General features: G+C 51.3%; 2 protein-coding genes across 2 annotated transcripts; both read left to right on the top strand.

Annotated features, from left to right (window-relative positions):
* The first annotated feature begins 893 nt into the window (after positions 1-893).
* LOC127317485 (uncharacterized) lies at positions 894-2,289 on the top strand. The gene has a single exon (XM_051348037.2). It carries the CDS (start codon positions 1,052-1,054, stop codon positions 1,946-1,948), a length of 897 nt encoding a protein of 298 aa, XP_051203997.1. The 5' UTR covers positions 894-1,051; the 3' UTR covers positions 1,949-2,289.
* An 11,020-nt stretch (positions 2,290-13,309) lies between these two features.
* On the top strand, positions 13,310-15,301 carry LOC127317486 (protein JINGUBANG). The gene is made up of 2 exons (XM_051348039.2): positions 13,310-13,546; positions 13,630-15,301. The coding sequence occupies exon 2, from the start codon at positions 13,653-13,655 to the stop codon at positions 14,814-14,816; it is 1,164 nt and encodes a 387-aa protein (XP_051203999.1). The 5' UTR covers positions 13,310-13,546; positions 13,630-13,652; the 3' UTR covers positions 14,817-15,301.
* The last annotated feature ends 3,082 nt before the right edge of the window (positions 15,302-18,383 follow it).

Here is an 18,383-nt window from a genome sequence, read left to right as displayed (position 1 = left end):
GCCGCCTTCTCCTCCGGCGTAGGCGCATCAGGGTCATCGGAGGACCAAGAAATCTCCGAGTCAGAGTCCTCTGCTGCAGCGGCGGCCGCCAGCCTGCGTTGTTCCAACTTGGCGTCGACAGCCGCATGGGCCGCCCGCTCCTCCTCTGCTTCCTTCTCCGCTTCAGCCAGGGCCGCGGCGTCCCTGACCGGGTGGAGGAGGTCGATGCTGTCGTCGGAGTCGAACCCGTCGTCGGAGCTCGAGGCCAGGGGAGGTGGAGTGGGAGGTGAAGCTGGAGGTGGAGGCGCGGCAGCCTGGCCGCGTCCGGCGCTGCTCATGGTGGATCTGCTAGGGCTGAGCAGAAGCGGCGCTACGGCAGCGGCGGCTAGGGTTTAGTGGGGAGGAGATGAGATGCTCGCGCCCCTGTTTATATAGGTCGGAGACAGGGCGACGGTCGCGCCACGCGGGGCATCGCCATTACTACGCGCGGCACGCGAGGCTTCGCCATTAACGCGGCCGCAGACTGCCGAAGCGACGCCTCGGTGCCAGTACTGGCGGAGAAGACGCATCGACGCTGCGCACGCTCGCGGAAGCCGAGGCACGCCATTAACGCGGCCCTGCAAAGGCTGCAGCGCACCGTCCGGAAGTAATGCCGCGGAAGACGAAGCAGTTGTGCCGCTGCCAGGCGGACCCGTGCGAGGACCGAGGGGACATTTTGCGCGTCCGCGCATCGTCCGCCGAGACGCAAATCTGGCGTATATTTGGGCCAGGTTTGCGTCTCCGCGGACGGCCCGGTCACTTTACGTCGCGCCGCTGGAGGTGGTGCACGACGCATTTCCGGTCACGACGGACACAAAGCGTCCGTTTGCCCGTCGCGCCGGTGGAGATGCCCTAACGAGCACGAGCAGGTGACACAACCCCTGTCAGCTCGTCAACCGTGCCGGCGTCCGGTCGCTAGCCGCCAACCGCCGGCCCAACCGAATCGCCGCTGACTCGACTCCCGCGCCGATCCCATCACCAAAACCACGTCGTCGCTGCCACGCCTCTCTCACCCACTGCTCAGATCCACCACATGCCGGGGCTCCTCGCCTACTCCGCCGCCGGCCTGGGCCTGCTGGCCCTGGCGGCGCTCGAGGCCCTCCCACTCCGCCTCCCCCCTCTCCCGCTCCCGCGCCGCCTCCTCCCCACCACCACCCCGCACCACGCCCACCGCCACCTCCTCGCCGCGCTGCTCTCCACCCTCTGCCTCCTCTCGGCCCTGCTCTCCGCGCACCACCTCTCCCTACCCACGCTCGCCGCCGCCGCGCTCTTCCTCCTCTACGCCCTCGCGCCCTTCCTCCCTCTGCCCGCCCCGGCCCCGCCCCACCTCCTCGACCTCCTCCTCGCGGCCGCCTTCGCGCAGGAGCTGCTGCTCTTCGCGCACCGCCGCCCCTCCACCGCGGCCGGGATCGAGAACCAGTACTTCGACCTCCTCCTCGTCCCCGTCACCGTCTGCCTCGGCGCCACCCTGCTCGCCGCGCACAGCCCGGACGCCGCGCCGCCCCGCCTCGCGCGCGCCGCCGGGCTCGCGCTGCAGGGCACCTGGATGGTGCAGATGGGCTTCTCCTTCTTCACAAACGCCATCGCCACCGGCTGCGCGCTCCACGCCGAGTCCCGCGCCGACTACACCGTCAAGTGCCGCACCCACGAGGACTACCACCGCGCGCGCTCCGTCGCCACGCTGCAGTTCAACGGCCACCTCGCGCTGCTCGTGCTCGCGGGGGCGGTCGCCTACGCCGCCGTCGTCTCCTCCAGCCCGTCCAGCGGGTACAGGATGCTGGGCAAGGAGGTGCAGATGGAGGGTATGCCGTTGCAGTTCACGCTGGATTCAGATGAGGAGAAGGAAGACGAAGCCATCTCCACAGCACCAGTTTCGAATGGGGTGCACTCCCATCACCAGGTCGAACTGCAGGTCCCTGATTCCAAGTGACGCTGGTGCAATCTTGATGATGTAGAGTAGCTCATTGGACGGAGGTGGATATCCGAGAAGCCGAAGAACGATGCGGCATCGTGTTTGTATGTTCCAATACTGCATTTCAGTACGGTACTCTCTTTCCGATACGTGAGATCCCCTTATGTGTAGGTTGGGATCTTCCACAATTTGATATGCATATATTAAGTTTAGCATTTGTAAAACATTGTAATGTGATCGGTTCAGATAGTTCTCTGAGAGATAAAGCTAGCTGAAGTTTTAAGTTGGTTAACAAAGCCCTTACTCTTCTGTACTGTACAACCAGTTGATACTATATATCTTCTTCACTTTTTTTGAAATACTAGTGGTTTTTTTTTTATTTTTCTTTGATGCTGTGGCATAAGTATGTCAGGCCATAGCTATATGAGTTCTGCTTTCAGAAGCATTTTGAGTGATATGAACTAAATAATGCATTGATGATGTTCTCTTAAGTAGGTCCTATGTGGTTCTGTCCTCATGGATTGGGCCTTCTATTGGGAAGTAAGACCCTCAGGTGTTCTCTTAAGTACATCATCTGTGTTTCTGTCCTCATGGGTTGGGCCTTTTGAGATCTATTGGGAAGTAAGACCGCAGCTCTGTTCCTGTCCTCCCACACCTGGTGCTGGAGCTAGCTGCTTGAGAACAGCTACGTTCTGTCCTCCCCACACCTGAAGCCTTCCGCCGCCGTGACCCTGCTCGAGATTCCGCAGACTTCGCCCTTGGGTGGGACATCATCGTTCTTTGTTGATGAAATTGAAGTCCCCGTCATTGCTCATTGACTGCTCCTATGGGCGTACCGAGAATTGCTGGGATGCATCAGCAGCTCTCACCCTGTTTCAGTCCTCTACCTATACCAGGTTCTTACTGATTCCCGCTTTCCCACTCTTTCTGTACTATTTTATTTACATCCTGCACTTGGCCTTCGATTATTTTTGCCATTGCTTCTCAGGTTTTTTATCTTTACCTTTGCTCACTTGATTATGTTCAGAGACGAGTGAATCAGGGTCTCCAACAGTCCTAGAGGACTTCTATGTACATATTCCATATGGATAGTGGCTAGCCTATTCTTGATCATGCAGTATTTGTATGTTTATTTACTACGTGACTGTTCTCTGCTGGCCAACATACTTGATTCCCTTTCTTCAGAAGGTCAGTAGCGTCTTCCAGACTCAACAGTCAGCAATGACCATCAATGGACAGAAGTTTTTGTGCTCCACTAGGTCAACATCGCCCTGCAGATGCTGTCAAGAACCTCTTCTTATTCTTTTTCCCAGTTCCTGTTTCTCTCAGGGAGGCAATTTATGTTCCTACATTCATTCTTCTCTACTAATGACATCTATCTGCAAAGAGAAAGTACGTAATACTGACTTTGCTCCCTAAATATGTTACATAGGGATGGCGCTCGTGCGGAGGCAACGATCCCATATGGATCTGCTTCTAATTGGGAAAAACGGCAATTCATATTTTTAATGAATTTTCCAAATACATTGCAAGATTAATAGCCAGGTGCTTCATGTAATGTCTGAAACATCTAAACAATTATAAAGTTGGTAACAATCCTTACTCCCTTTTATGTTTTACATGGCTGTTGCTTCATTTAGAATATCATTGTTGTTATTCATATTTGCAGTATAATTCTTTCCATAGGTTCTGAATGTGTGTGCCGAGTATATTTTTAGCTTCAGATGATACCTAAGGTGACCAGCAGTAGCAGAGGCGTGTATGTCCATCACTGCTTTCATATGAACTGAGGCATTTCCCCCTTTTCTTGTGATACTTTGGTATCTTTTTTTATTCTCTTTGAAGCAAGCTACCTGATATAATTAGTGCATATGCCACAACAAGTGAAAGATTGGTTGTTCACTAATTTGCCTTTTATGAGTATCTACAATTTTCAGTTATGGAAAGGTGCTAACATTAGCTATTAGCTAATAGTACTATTTTGAATATATATTAAAGGTCTAACTGTGTAACTAATTGTCAATAGTACAAAATTTTAACATTAGATATGACTATTTTATTTTTATTGCTAAATCTGAGAAACATTGTTCAGTTGATATTCACCATTCTTAACATATTTAAATTTGATCAGGTGTATCATGCTATTAGTTCAAATACACATACTGCATACTACTAAGTATTCCTAATGTATGTCGCTATAAATTATCACAGCAACGTGCGGGGTATTATCTAGTTATATTAGATGGTTTATTGATGCACTGTCCCCCGGTTATAAAGTTATGCTAAGTGAGGATTTGTTGTACAGCTGGTGACCATAGTTGAGGCGATTTTCTTTTCAGTACAGTAGTAAATGATGACATATGCTTGTCATAGTAGATGAGGTTATCTGTAACTTCAATCCATAGTGCTTCAATCTAGCATCCATTTCTGATCATTTGCTGAACCTTGAAAAGAAGTGGGCTGAAAATTGGTCTTCTTCTGCATCAACTATTCTTGTTTATTGAATAGTATAAGCAAAGTTTGAGTTGCTTTTAGGGAAGGTTGAGTTCTGTTAGTATTCACCTTGAGTTGTTTAGTCCATATTCTCATTGAGATAGGTTTATACAGTACTTACCTTCTGACTCCTCGTGCTCTTTTACCATGTATGACATCCCTTGTTTATGAAGTTACATTGAGAAATCTCTCAATATGCTTACCTTTCAGAAAGTTTTCAGAAACTTTTGTCAATGCACTTCATGGCTTGAATCTGGATTTTGAATCCAACCCCACTCATATACACGTATACCCATATTAAAAAGCTCTACCATAACCAAAGTGACTGGCTTTCTTGCTATTATGAAGAAGGCTGTTTAGATGAACTCCAATCTGTGCTGTATGACATGGTCCTTTGGGCATTAGTTTGTCTTCCGCAATGGGAACAACATGCACGTGGACCAAAAAATATTAGCAACAAATTGACAATTACTGCTCTTTGCATTAAACATTAGCCTTACAGAAATTGGTTGGGGACATTATCTTACGCAAGTACAATGTTTCTGTTTGTAGAAAGATACGAAAGTTTGCTTCTGTTGGAATGAATAAACTGCATCCACACAAGGGACATGCTTTGTGCAATTCCTGGACAGCTTAAGGCTAATAAATAGACTACCTCCACTACTTTACTAGCTGAAACCCTTGTTCCTTGGTAACTCTGGATGTTTTAGCTTAGTGGTCCCGTGGATTACTGCCATGGCATTATTATGCAGGTTCGAGAAAGGCTAGCCAATTTAGCATCTCTTGTAGCAGTTTTTTTTTCTCGAGAAAACGCAAAAAGCCTTTGCGTTTCATTTCATTGAAAAGAAGGAGGGGAACATAGGTTTATCAGTTACAACCCGCGGAAGGGGCAGAACAGGGAACAAGCAAAACAAGCAGAAAATCAGTGCACATCCCAGGTGCTCGGCAAGACGACACGCAGGCCTCGTGCCCCAGCTCTAGCCCAGGTGCTTGCCTCATCGCGGATCTTGGTGACCACGCCAGGGACGGAGGGGGTTGCGCCGTCGAAGACGCAGCCGTTGCGTTCTTTCCAGATCATCCACGGAATGAGTAGCGTCATCGAGGCGAGACCCTTGCGCAGGGTTTTGGGCGTGGCTTGCCTAGCTTGGAGCCACCAGGAGAGTAAGGTGTCATCCTGGGCTGGTGTTCTGCAGGTGGCGCGCAGCCAGGAGAGGATCTCAACCCACACCTGACGTGCAAAGCTACAGCCGGTGAAGAGGTGCTGCATCGTTTCCATCTATTGGTCACAGAGCAGGCATTTGGCATGGTGCGGTAGACCCCGTCGTTGCAGACGCTCGGCCGTCCAGCATCTGTCCAGGTGTGCCAACCAATGGAAGAATTTGACGCTGTGGGGTGCCCAAGTCTTCCAGGTAAGCTGCCAGGTATCGCAGAGCAGGGATCCATGGAATGCGGCTCTGTAGCAAGAACTAGCTGAGTAGGAACCATTGCTGGTCCACTTCCACACCATGGTATCGGCCTGGTCAGAGAGCTGGACGTGCTCAAGTCTCCTCCAGAGCAACAGATAGTCGCCAATCTCCTCGACGCCCAGGGTGCCATGTATGTCCCGGACCCAGCGGCGGTTTTGCAGGCCTTGAGCGACAGTAGTGGTACGCCTCCGGCGCTTGGGGATGCAGGCGTATAGGCGCGGCATGATCTCACTGACGGACCTGTCGTCGATCCAGCGGTCCTCCCAAAACTGCGTCGAGCGTCCATCGCCGAGGGATATGGTTGTGGAGGCGAAGAAGAGGGCACGCTCATGCCCTCGGCGGAAAACTGCAGGTCAAGCCCATGCCACGCCTTCGACGTGTCGGTGCGGCTGAACCAGAGCCACCTTAGGCGCAACGCAAGGCCGGCCTTGGCCATGCTCTGGACGCCGAGCCCGCCAAATTGGATGGGGCGGCAAACTCTGCTCCAATTAACGTGGCAGCTGCCACCGTTTGCTTCCTTACGTCCTGCCCATAGGAAGCCTCTCTGGATCTTCTCGATCTGCTTGATGGTTTTCTTCGGCGGCGCGTAGACAAGGAGCTGGTGGATGGGAATGGCACATAGCACCACCCTGACCAGCTTCAGCCTGCCTGACTTGTCCATAAGGTGCGCTTTCCATGCCGGGAGCCGTGCAGCGATGCGGTCCACGAGGGGTTGCAGCTGCGCGCATGTCGGTCTCCTGATCATCAAGGGGATGCCCAGGTAGGTCATGGGCATAGCAGTAATGGGGCAGCCCAGGCCGGCAGTGACCACGGCGGCGTCCTCGTCAGTGCCGTTGATGAGGGCAGCGGAGCTCTTGCCGTAGTTGACCAGGAGGCCGGAGGCGCGTCCAAACAGCAGCAGGATCTCTTTGACGGCGGCTATGTCATCGCATGAAGGGTGGCAGAAGAGGACGACGTCGTCGGCATAGAGGGAGATCCCTGGGATGTGGCGGCGGGGGTGCAGCTCCCTGAGGATGCCCACCTCGGTGGCGCGCCTGAAGAGCCGGCCCAGCACGTCGACGGCCAGCACGAACAGCTGCGGGGAGAGCGGGCCTCCCTGTCGCAGGCCGCGGCGGTGCCATATGGGAGGGCCAGGTTCGCCATTGATGAGAACCCTGGTGCTTGCCGAGCTGAGGAGGAGGGCGAGCCAGTCCAGGAACCTGTCGGGGAAGCCGTACCGGCGCAACACCTCGAAGAGGAAGGGCCATGAGACGGAGTCGAAGGCGCGGGCGAGGTCCAGCTTTAGCAGCACGCGGGGCTCACGCAGTTGGTGCAGGAGGCGAGCGGATTGTCTGACGAGAACGAAGTTGTCGTGTAAGCTGCGGCCGGAGATGAAAGCGTTCTGATTCTTGCTGACCAGGGTGTCGAGCTTGCGGGCAAGGCGGAGCGAGAGCGTTTTCGCGAAGAGTTTTGCCACGAGGTGGATCAAGCTGATCGGCCTATACTCGCTCAGCATCGATGCGTCCGGTTTCTTGGGCAGCAGAGTTAGAAGCGCCTGGTTCAGCTTGTGGAAGCCGCGGCCACGGAGGGCATAGAGCTGATCAAACGTCTGGACGATGTCGGTCTTGATGATTCCCCAGCAGGAATTCGGCCGTGAAACCGTCCGGCCCTGGGGCTTTCCGTGCCGGCAGGCGCTTGATGGCGCCCCAGATTTCCTCCTCCGTGAAAGGGGCGTCCAAGTCCTGCAGATCCGCGGAGGGATTGATGAGCTGCTGCAGCTCGAGGGCGACGTCCCGTGCACTCTCGGTACCGAGCATGGCGTCGAAGTGCGCGAACGCGGCTTCGGCCATGTCATTATGGTCGGTGAGGACGTGGCCGTCGGCGAGGATGTTGTAGATCCGATTCTTCTGCCGGCGATAGGAGCAATGCTGATGGAAGTAGGCGGAGTTGGCGTCTCCATCTTTGAGCGTGGCGAGGCGGGAACGCTGCCTGGCGATGGTGCGGTCGAGGGAGGCGAGGCCAAGGTATGAAACCCTGAGGTTTTGGTGCAGCCATCTCTCCAAAGGCGACAGTAGCCGATCTTCCCTGGCTTTGTCAAACTTCCCAATCACCTCACGGCAGATAGCCATGTTGTGCCGCACGCTTCCCACCGTGCGTGCGCTCCAGCTTGTCAGCGCCCTCGCAGTGGCCTGGAGCCTCAACCAGAGGCGGTGGAAGGGGTCCGTGGCATTGACGGAGTGCCATGCCGTGGTGACCACGTCGTGGAATCCATCTTGGCGGAGCCAAAATTCCTCGAAGCGGAAGCGTCGGTGAGCGATCGGCGAGGGAGAGCAGTCAAGCACCAGGGGGCTATGGTCGGAGAGGACAGAGGCAAGACAGCGCAGGTGACATTCGCCAATCATGTCCTCCCAGTCCGAGGTGCACTGTCAAGCAGCACCAGGGTTGGCAGAGGGCTCTGTCAAGCAGCACCAGGGTTGGCGGGTCTTGGCCGTTGGTCCAAGTGTATCGGCGGCCGTTAAGATAGATCTCCTTTAGGGCTAGGTCGTTGATGCATCGGCGAAACTTCCCCATGAGCCGTCGATTTAGGTTGTTGTTGTTCTTGTCTTCGTCCCTGTAGATAAGATTGAAATCGCCACAGAGGAGCCAAGGTCCGGTGCAAGAGGTGCAGATATGCCGTAGCTCGTTCAGGAATTCAACTTTGTCCTCATCATCTTGGGGGCCGTAAACAGCGGTGATCCACCAAGGTGCGGACTCAGCCATCGCGACCCTGGCCGTGAGAGCGTTGGTGGTGAACAATGGGTCCGTGACACGCACGTCCCTGCTCTTCCAAGCCAGGAGGATCCCTCCACGCGTGCCCTCGGCCGGGAGATACGTATAGTCGTCGAATTCGGATCCAAGCGCCTCAAGCACGATGTACGAGTGAATGATTTCCATTTTCGTTTCTTGGAGACATACAATGGACGCGCCTGAGGTGAGAATGAGGAAACGAATAGCGGTGCGGCGTGCCCGGGGGTTGAGGCCGCGCACGTTCCCGATGGCGATCTTGAGGTTCCTATGCATTAGGCACGTGATCGACGGTGTGCTGATCCTGAAGATCGGCGGAAAGCTCTCTGTTCACCAAGGCAGCGATGGCGGCGAGCACGTGGCGGGGGAGCGGCGCGGCGAAGATGCTGTCGTAGGCACGCATTTCCGCGGCGGTGATCACCTGGTCGACGCCGATGATGCCGATAGTGCGGAGGACCTGGACCTGGGCGGGTCGCTCGGCAGTAGGTGGCGCGGCTGTTGCTGTTGCCTTGGCAGCACACTTGGCAGAGCGGCCACGTCGCGGAGAGAAGGACAGAGCGCGGCGGCGAGGGTGCCGTCCAGGACAGGGCAGAGCCGCGGAAATGTCCTTGGTGGCGGCTTTGAGGAAATCCCCCAGAGTCCAGGCCTGCGGGACGGGGGAAGCCGTCTGTTTCTTCCTGCGACGGATGGTGATCGGCGGTGATGCGAAGCGACTGGCGAAGCCGTCTGTTTCTTGTAGCAGATTGTGGAAGAGATCTATCATCAAGAGTAGCTTGAGCACCTTTTTTGTTGTACGTTAGCCAGCTGAACATAGGCTGTTCAAAGATTTAATTTGGCTAAGTTACCCCCGTCTTCCGAAAAAATCAAATCTGTTACACATTACTTCTCAATATGCCAGCAGTTCCTTTTCTCTTGCATTTTAACTGTTACCTTAAAAAAACTGACCAAACGAGTACTCCATAGATATGATACATTTGTAAAAACTGGCTGCTTTACACTTTTTATTGCCTTGAATCAGTATGGATCTTGTTGTAGGATAGGATTTTTTTTCTTAATTCCCATAAACACTTACTGTTTTATGTTATATTCCCTTGGACTTCTTCTTCCCTCCAAACAATCTGTCATTGCCACAGTTAGATGTTGCGGGGACAGGTGCACATTAAGGAGACAATGCATATCCACTGGCCTATTCACTCTTGCATGAAACATAACTTTATTTGTCTGTGCATTTGGAGGGGAGGATTTGAGGACCTAGATTTGATTGCCTGAGATGGCCAGGACTCCCAACCCATAAACCTCATATATTGATATACACACGTTACACTGGACAGAGATCCAAAAAGGCTTACAACTTACAATTAACAAAAACCCAAATCAGAATAGTGCTCCATTCCACCTACCTTCACTGGATAATTCTTGGAGACATTTAACACTAAAAGGTGAAGTTCTCTTATGCACTCATCCTTTCTTGCTGGTAAAAGCTAATTATATAAATAAAAGAATCAGTCAAGTAGGCCTGAAATGCAGATGCACATCAACTATTGCACCTAACGTGGATTTGCCTTGCTATGTTCGTCGTGCATGCATCTTCTTTTTGTTGGATCCTTCCTCCCCACTTTCCAGCATGTATATTCCTCCACCAAAGCCGAGAACTTGCAATGAAGCCGTGGTCTGATCTTTTCTCAATGTTTAGCTCATTTGGAAGGGATAAGGTTCACCCAGAGAGAAGCAGTGTCTTATAATCGAAGTCAAGATAGTTCATATCTCTAAATTTCAGGGACAACATGGTAGCAACACTGATGTCCTGTGGCAAATAGGATGCCCAAGTTGCATTGCTTGGTTGCACAATTTGATCGTATGTTTTCAAGTGAAATGGAGAAACAAGGAAAACCCTTCCTCTTTGCACTGTGGTGGCTGCTAAGATGTGCAGTTTTCATGGGTACAATTTACTTGTCAAACGCCAAGCTGGGTCAACAGTGGCTTCTTTGAAAAATTAGTAGGATAGAAAGCTAGTGTCTTAGCAATGAGCGACAACTCTGATCAAAGATTAGTACCCATTCCACTTTGCTTGAGTAGCATGCTCTCCATGGATTTCGAGTCAAAAGACTAGTCGAGCGACTAGTCTACGAGTCACATTTGCAAGGTCGACTCGGCCAGTCGACTTGACTCATTTGATGAGTCGATCGAGTCGATCGACTAGTCCAGGTTTGTGAGTCGGTCGACTTAGAAAATGACCCCACATGACATAATTTTTTCCATTATTTCTTCCCATTCCCATTTTCCCCCGTGTTCCCCCGTGAAACCAAGATCGAGAGACAGTTTCCCCGGCTCTACCCCAAAAGCCAAAACAGATCTTGGCGTTCTCCCTTGGCCACCACCTCTGCAAGAACCTGCCGGCCATTGGAAGGAATTGCCCAGGTTTTCTCCCACTCCCCTGTCCCCAACCTGTAGGCTGCTGGTTCATGGACAAGATAAAGGCCTTCGCCATTGGATGGAATTGCCCAGGTTTCCCCCCACTTGTCTGTCCCCAGCCTTATATTATATCCTACATTAAACATATTAGTAATTTAGTGTTAAACATGAGTCTTGCTGAGTTGAGAGTAGTCTTGACTAGTCTCTAAGTCGCTGCCCCAGAACGACCCGTCGACTCGTCGACTCGAAATCCATGATGCTCTCACATGACCACTTGTTCCGTTCAACTGTTCTTTGTTTTATTTTACCTACCTTTTGCACATTATATCCAATTCTGCATATATAACAGTAATCTTGGTTAGCTAGGCATGCTGTCTCTGTTCAAGTGACCTTCTGTGTTTTCCAGGAACCAAACTAGACAAACTAGACATGGAGTGGAGCTTGCTTGGTAAGCACTGTGATCTTATTTATTCTTGCATACTTTTGCATCAGTCATATAAGTGCCTCTAAAAGGCTCCTTATATTCTTATCTTCCTAGTTATTTCTATCAAACATAGATACCAGTAGATAAATTGATCATGTTCTTCCTTTGGTCTCGTTTGTGAATTCTTTTTCCTGAGTAAGAATACTCTACATGTGAGAGCTAAGTACACTGAATGTTAGTGTGTGCACGATTTCCTGTTTAAGCAGTTGGCTTTTCTCCAGTACGAGCTTTAACTGGTCCAGGCTCCTGTATGGCTATCCTATCTCTGTTTTCGCTACATCATGTTTCTCATCCTTGATTAAACAATCTATGATGCAGCATGTTAAGTGGTTGTCTGCTTCTTGCATATTGAGACCGCGACTGGCCTTCTCAAACATGTCTTGTCTGGTTGTCTCTACTCCCTGCTTTCCTACTATTAATATTCGTCTTCTCACAACCAAGATCTTTTCTACTCCCTACTTTCTTTTAAACAAAAGTGAGTGAATACACCAAAGCGGCTAAAATTGTCTTGGAAACGACCGTAGGCCATGGACTACTACAAGGTCGAAACTTGTAGATGATTATTTTCTTTCATAGGTTCCAAATGATATATCTTGCCATATATTTCTCTTTCGTAAAATATTATTTTATTATTAACTCGGGTTTCAGAATGGACCTGCGGGCCAAAAACCTTTACCCAAGTGCATCCTGAGCCTCAAAAAGCTGCAGTGGGCAGCCATGAGCAGATCTGTAGGGCATCGCCTGTATTTCATTATGAACAACTTTATTCATGCCTGGTCAGTTGCAGCGCAATACATCACTATGGATGGATAATATAGCTAATCATGTCTTCAGAATATCACTTTATATTTTAGAATCCTTTCAATTTGCAGGTTGTGTGGCTGTGTGCTAACAGGCCACTGTTGCTGATGCTGACTGAGACTGCTGGGCAGCTAAAGCAGCACATTCTTCTATTCAATCTACATGGATAAAAACAACACCACTACCAGGTTTGTTCCTAAGTCCTAACAAGCTTACTCCCAGTCTCAACATTATTTGTGTTGGGTAGCACCGCTAAGATCTCTACATTATTTGTTGCTGATGCTGAGTGACTCCCCCTGTAAAAAAGACATGTTCCCTGGTTAGATGCTGATATAAAGGTCCAGACTGCCGTAGTTACAGTAAAAAAAAAACTTCCCAAGTGTGAGATGCGCGCCGCATTGATCATGAAGTTATTGTTTTTGCCGGTGTGTTATGCAACATAGCAGATTTGCGGTATCACTCTGATATCTCTAAAATTTAGGGTGGCTGCAAGAATTTCTCGATGTTTGATAAACAAAGTGCAATAAATGGTTTCCTTTAACATGTCTACAATGATGTATGCAATGCTACAAGCCTACAAGGAACTGCTGGACCTTATCTGCTATCACTCCCAAGTGAGCTGCACATGGATAAAAGATCAGATCACGGCACAGCGATCATTGCAAGCTTTAAGCTTTGGTGGAAGAACATGCGTGCTGGGAGGTGGGGAGAAAAGATTGGGTCGTGAATGTAAGTGAAGCTGACTGTACTCCTCGAGCTAGCAAGGCAACTCCATGCTAGCATGTTAGGTATTCATCCCTTCATGTGTCCTACATCTCTGTCCTACTTGACTGGTCTTGCTAAAAATTACTATTCTCTGCAATTAAAGAACAAGTGCATAAAAGCGCTGCACATGATTTTAATTCTGAAAGCAGAGGCATATTTTGACAGACATTTTACAAATAATCTTGTCCTCATAATCCAACGCGTTTTCCCAGCCAAAAAGGTAAAAAAAAAAAAAAAACTAAAGCAGTGTAGACCGTCTTTTCCCCTACTTAAGTACCTGTCAGTTGAATTTTCTCCCTTGCATTCGCATGAAACTTTCTGAGACATCAATTACAAGATAACAAGAATCCATTGATGCCACTTGCTATAAAGTTGCGTCACTAGTCAATCACGACAGCGGCTTACTATAATCTCCTGTCTGTCTGCATGCAGGTATTTTTCTTATCTCATTGCTTTGCAGAATTTCCCTGAGATCTTGCCTCCTATTTTAATCCATGATTTCGTCTTGCACACAGGAACAGCAAAGCCAAGTAAGTCCATGATGAGCCTGAACTCCGAACAAGGGCTTAACTGCCAAGCCATATCACTCTCATCACAATCAAGTCTTCAACCCTTCAGCCCATGCCACCTCCAGTGCATCTCCACACTCAGAGGCCACTCATCCTACGTCTCTGGCCTCGCCGTTGACGGCAACTCGCTCTACGTCGCCTCGTCGGACGGACACATCAGGCTGTGGCCACTGGACATGGGCACGCCGGCCATGCAGGAGGAGGAGCAGTGCGGCTCTGATGTTGCGATCACCGACAGCCCCATAAAGTGCCTCATGGCCACCAGCGATGGTCTTGTCAGCTCCCATCAGGACGGCAAGATCAGGGTGTGGCAGGCCGGCCGGCGGAACGGCGAGAGCAGCCACCTTGCCTTGCACAGCGTGCTGCCGACCACCGCGGACTGCCTGCGGACGTTCCTGTTCCCCAAGAACTACGTCGACGTCCGGCGGCACAGGAGCCGAACCTGGGTGCACCACGTGGACGCGGTCACCGCGCTCGCGATGTCCCCGGATGGCGCGCACATGTACTCCGTGTCCTGGGACCGGAGCCTCAAGGTGTGGCGCCTGCCCAGTCTCCGCTGCGTGGAGTCCATCGCTCCGGCCCATGGCGATGCCATCAACGCCGTCGTCGTGTCGTCCGACGGCTGCGTCTTCACCGGGTCGGCGGACAGGACGGTCAAGACGTGGAGGCGCCACCCGGGGCAGAAAAACCTCACGCTGGTTGCCACCATGGAGCGGCACAGGTCGGCGGTGAATGCGCTGGCGGTAGGCGTCGACGGGCTGGTGCTATACTCCGGCTCGTGCGACCGGTCTGTCGTCGTGTGGGAGGGCGCCGCGGCGGGTGGCATGGAGGTGAAGTGCACACTCGGTGGACATACTGAGGCAGTGCTGTGCCTGGTGGCCGCCGGGGACGTGGTGTGCAGTGGGTCAGCGGACAGGACGGCGAGGGTGTGGCGGCGTGGAGAGGAGGGCGCGTACTCCTGCTTGGCCGTCCTGGACGGCCATGGCGCGGCCGTCAAAAGCCTGGCATTGGTGTTGGTTGGAGGCGATCAGGGCTGCTCTTGCAACGAGGAGAAGTCTCGTTGTACTGGCTGCTGTGCTCTGGTTTGCAGCGGCTCGTTGGACTGTGATGTGAAGATTTGGAGGGTGACATGACTAGCTTATGAGTGCAACCGTGGTGCTTAATTAGAGGCGCGCGGGTTTAAGCCGGCTTTTCAAAGGAGTTATGAGCAGTGAGAGCTTAAAGCTGCACCATCCTGAATGCTGGGAGCTGCTTATTATGTCTGCATTTTGATCCATGCATCCCGGCCGGTACGCCGTAACGTCTTGTGTACTTCTGTGTCGCGTTTTGGCGAGCTCACATAGAATGTGTGCGGGTTCTGAAGAATCTGCTGAGTTAAAGTTGTATGTTTGGGAAGTGGGGTGTATGTCCCTATCGGGATGTCTCAGCTGATTTGGCGTATGTGTTTGCCCAGGCATATAGGCATATATGCACTTGTGGCGCCATCGACAACGCAGTTTTACTACATATAGGTGGGTGTCCCTGGCTTATCCAAAGGCCACAGTTGCTTCAAGATTCGTATATGCACATTTACATCTACATCCTGGACATTGTACATCTTCTCACCCATATAGAAACTGAAGTGAACATGTACACCTCATTTTCCATGTGACATGTGCCAATCTCTTTCACTCCGCATCCACCTCCTCCACCTCACCAGGCAGCTGCCTGGCAGCACCTGGTGCCTCGCGAGGCCACCTCCTGCTTGCCTCTGTGGACGAGGAGACGTCCTGCAGAGCTCCTGCGTCCGCTGAGCATCGTCCTTATCCTCTCCCGCGCGCGTTGCTTCTCTTCCCCTTCTTCTTTGCGAGCGCCCCCAACCCTAGCTCGCCGGCCATCGCTCGCCCCCGCCGCTACAGGTCTCCCCAAGCCTAGCCGCCGACGCCATCCTCTCCGCCTCGTCGCCATGACCCTCCCCGTCGAAGGAATCGATGCGGGGTGCCCCGAATCGGCCCCGCCGCTCCCTTCTTCCTCGAGTCTGGCCGCCGGCCAACGGCTCGACGCCGGCGCTACGGACCTCCTCCGGCCTCCCCGTCGCCTCCATCCTGCTCCTGGTGAGCTTATGGTGCTCACGCACCCCTTCTCCCTCTCCCTCTTGTCCTGTCCCGCCGCCGCCACGAGCACCCGCGCCCGCCGCCGTCGGACATGGTCGCCGGCCACGCTCCGGCGACGCAAACGGAGCGGCGCCGCCACCAGCATGCTCGCCGCAGCCCGCGCGCATCTAATGCGCCCTTCCGCGTCCGGGGACGCGCCACGCCGCCACACAGTGTGGTCTCCGGCGCGGTTCGCCGGAGTTGACCACCGGTGTTGACCGCCGTGGGACCCACCGCCCGATTTTCCTCTTTTATTTTCTTATTTTCTGTAAATTGATAAATATATGACATGTGGGGCCCGTCGTCAGAAATTTATTCATTTCCGTAAATATTTAGAAAAAGAATAAAACCCTGACATGTGGACCCAAGTCTGTCAGGTTTTTATTAATTTCCAGGATTTTCCAGAAATGATTTAAAATGAATAAAACTTGTAAAATTCATAACTTATTCATTTTAAATCAGAAAAATATGTACTACCTCTGACCTGAATTAATTGACGCGGGGTACTACTAACCCTTGTGTACTTTGTGCTTGGGCCCGCGTCGATCTAATCCGAACGGAGGGAGTATAATATATCAAAATTTTAGAAAAATGAGATCTACAACTTTGTTACAAAATCATGCATTGTTAAACAACTTTAAACCCTAGTTGTTTTAGAAGAACTTAATCAACCCCTTTGAGGCTTCGGAACTACTAACCCTAGTTCCGTCGAACCTCAATTAAATTGATGATGTCTTAGGGTTAACTTCAATACCTTTAACATGTCATATCATCATCCTTGTATGCGCATTGCATCGATGCCATGTGTTGATTGTTCCTTTACCTTTCCGGTGTTTGCTTCTTCGAGATCGATAGAGCAAGTTTCCGAGACGATGAAGATGGACAACGGCGAAGATCAATACTTGTCCATCGACGAACAATCAAGCATGGGATCTCCGAAGATCCATATGGTTTGTCAGGGACAAAGGCAAGCCCTAGCCTGGTTCATATTATGATTTCGAAATGCTTTTACTTCTGGTTCCTACATATTGCATACGCTTTCCAATATGTTTTATCGGCAGGTATAGTTATCCTATGTGTGTTGCATTTACCATCCTTGTAGCCTAAATACTCTGATCCACTGCTCCTAGCAAGACTAGGTTTGAGCTCGTGTGCATCGCTAGAGCCGTTATATCGATTATGCTTAGCCATGCTTAGTTGACGAATTCTGATCCATCCGGTTGATGAATCAGAGCTGCGAATGAACCTAGTATGGCAGGATGACGTGGTAAGATCAGTAATGTTAATAAACATGTTTAAAGGCTTGGATGGGCCGCCACATGGGGATGTGGTGATTTGACTCGTTCTCGCCGATACTAGGACCTGAGGTTCTCGCCTTCGGAACCAAGACTGAGCGTACAACCACACGGGGCCTATGGGAACCCCTTGGCCCGAACTTGCCTAGCTTACCCATGAGTCAATTAGTTTGCGAGTTCCATTTGGTATTCTGCATGGCGAAGGCGCGGAAAAGGTTTTCAAAGGTGCATCATACAGGGATGTGGCTAGGGTGAAGGATGCTGGAGGCATTGAACTGGATCCCCTGCACACAATGACCGGGACCGCCTCGGAGAATGGCTACCTACAATGACGGAGCTCCCCAGTTAGATTGACTCATGGAATAGGCGAAGCAAGGGAAAGGTTTTGGTCGACCACACTCTGCCGGCACACCAAGGAAGTGTGCTAATATACTGGCGTTAAGAGTCGGCCGGCGCGTGTGGGTAAAGTTGTACATCCCTGCAGGGTAAATCTTTTCGAAAAGCCGTGTCCACGGTTACGGACGACTTGGGGAACTACGTGTTGATCATAGATAACTTGAACCTAATCGTAAAACTTGGAATCAATGTGTGATAAGGATCCCTCCTCAGGGTATCGAGGGGGTGCTCCTAGTTGATAGGTTCAGCTGATGATGAAGATTCGGTGGATTCAATAAGATGATCAGTAGAGCTAGAAATGTTGCTCTCTTATCCCCTTTTAAAATGATCTGAGTAGACGAGCTTCTGCTCCCTCTTGTGTTATAAAGGAAAACTGGCTTTGCGCAAAATAAGTTCCACATAAAGCCTCGCATACCCGCTTTGCTAACAGGTTGTACTAAGTCTTGCTGAGTCCCTGTACTCAGCTTTGCATGCTTTGTTTCAGACGAAGACTCTCCAACAATTGGTCGTTTCTAGGTCGACATCGACGAGTAGCTTGGGATTCCCAGGTGGCAGCCTGGAATCTATGGGCTGGGACGTCGCCGTTATCACTACAAGAAAAGTTGCCATGGCCGACGAAGTTGAAGTCGCGCCGTGGTTGCTGGTGTACCATGGCCGACGATTTTGGGTCCCTCTGTGGTGCATATCAAAACTTTTTTTTTTCTCGTTTTTGAGGCCACCTAGCCCGACGAAAGCGGCCAAAACGTCGCGTATGGTGGCCCGGGACGTGGTGCATCTCGAAATCTCGGGTTCGCCGGCCGAGTCAACGCAAATCCGCACCACCGAGGGATGTAGGGCCCAGATGGCAGCCTCTCTGGCATTGTTTTTTTTCTCGATC

This window comes from Lolium perenne, chromosome 7 (genome assembly GCF_019359855.2).
Source record: "Lolium perenne isolate Kyuss_39 chromosome 7, Kyuss_2.0, whole genome shotgun sequence".
Taxonomy (NCBI): domain Eukaryota; kingdom Viridiplantae; phylum Streptophyta; class Magnoliopsida; order Poales; family Poaceae; genus Lolium; species Lolium perenne.
Note: the sequence above shows the minus strand (reverse complement) of the source record. Positions and strands in the feature narration are given on the sequence as shown.

Excerpts from the sequence above, each read along its gene's own strand:
- LOC127317485 (XM_051348037.2), top strand. The coding sequence starts at position 1,052 with ATGCCGGGGCTCCTCGCCTACTCCGCCGCCGGCCTGGGCCTGCTGGCC.
- LOC127317486 (XM_051348039.2), top strand. The coding sequence starts at position 13,653 with ATGATGAGCCTGAACTCCGAACAAGGGCTTAACTGCCAAGCCATATCA.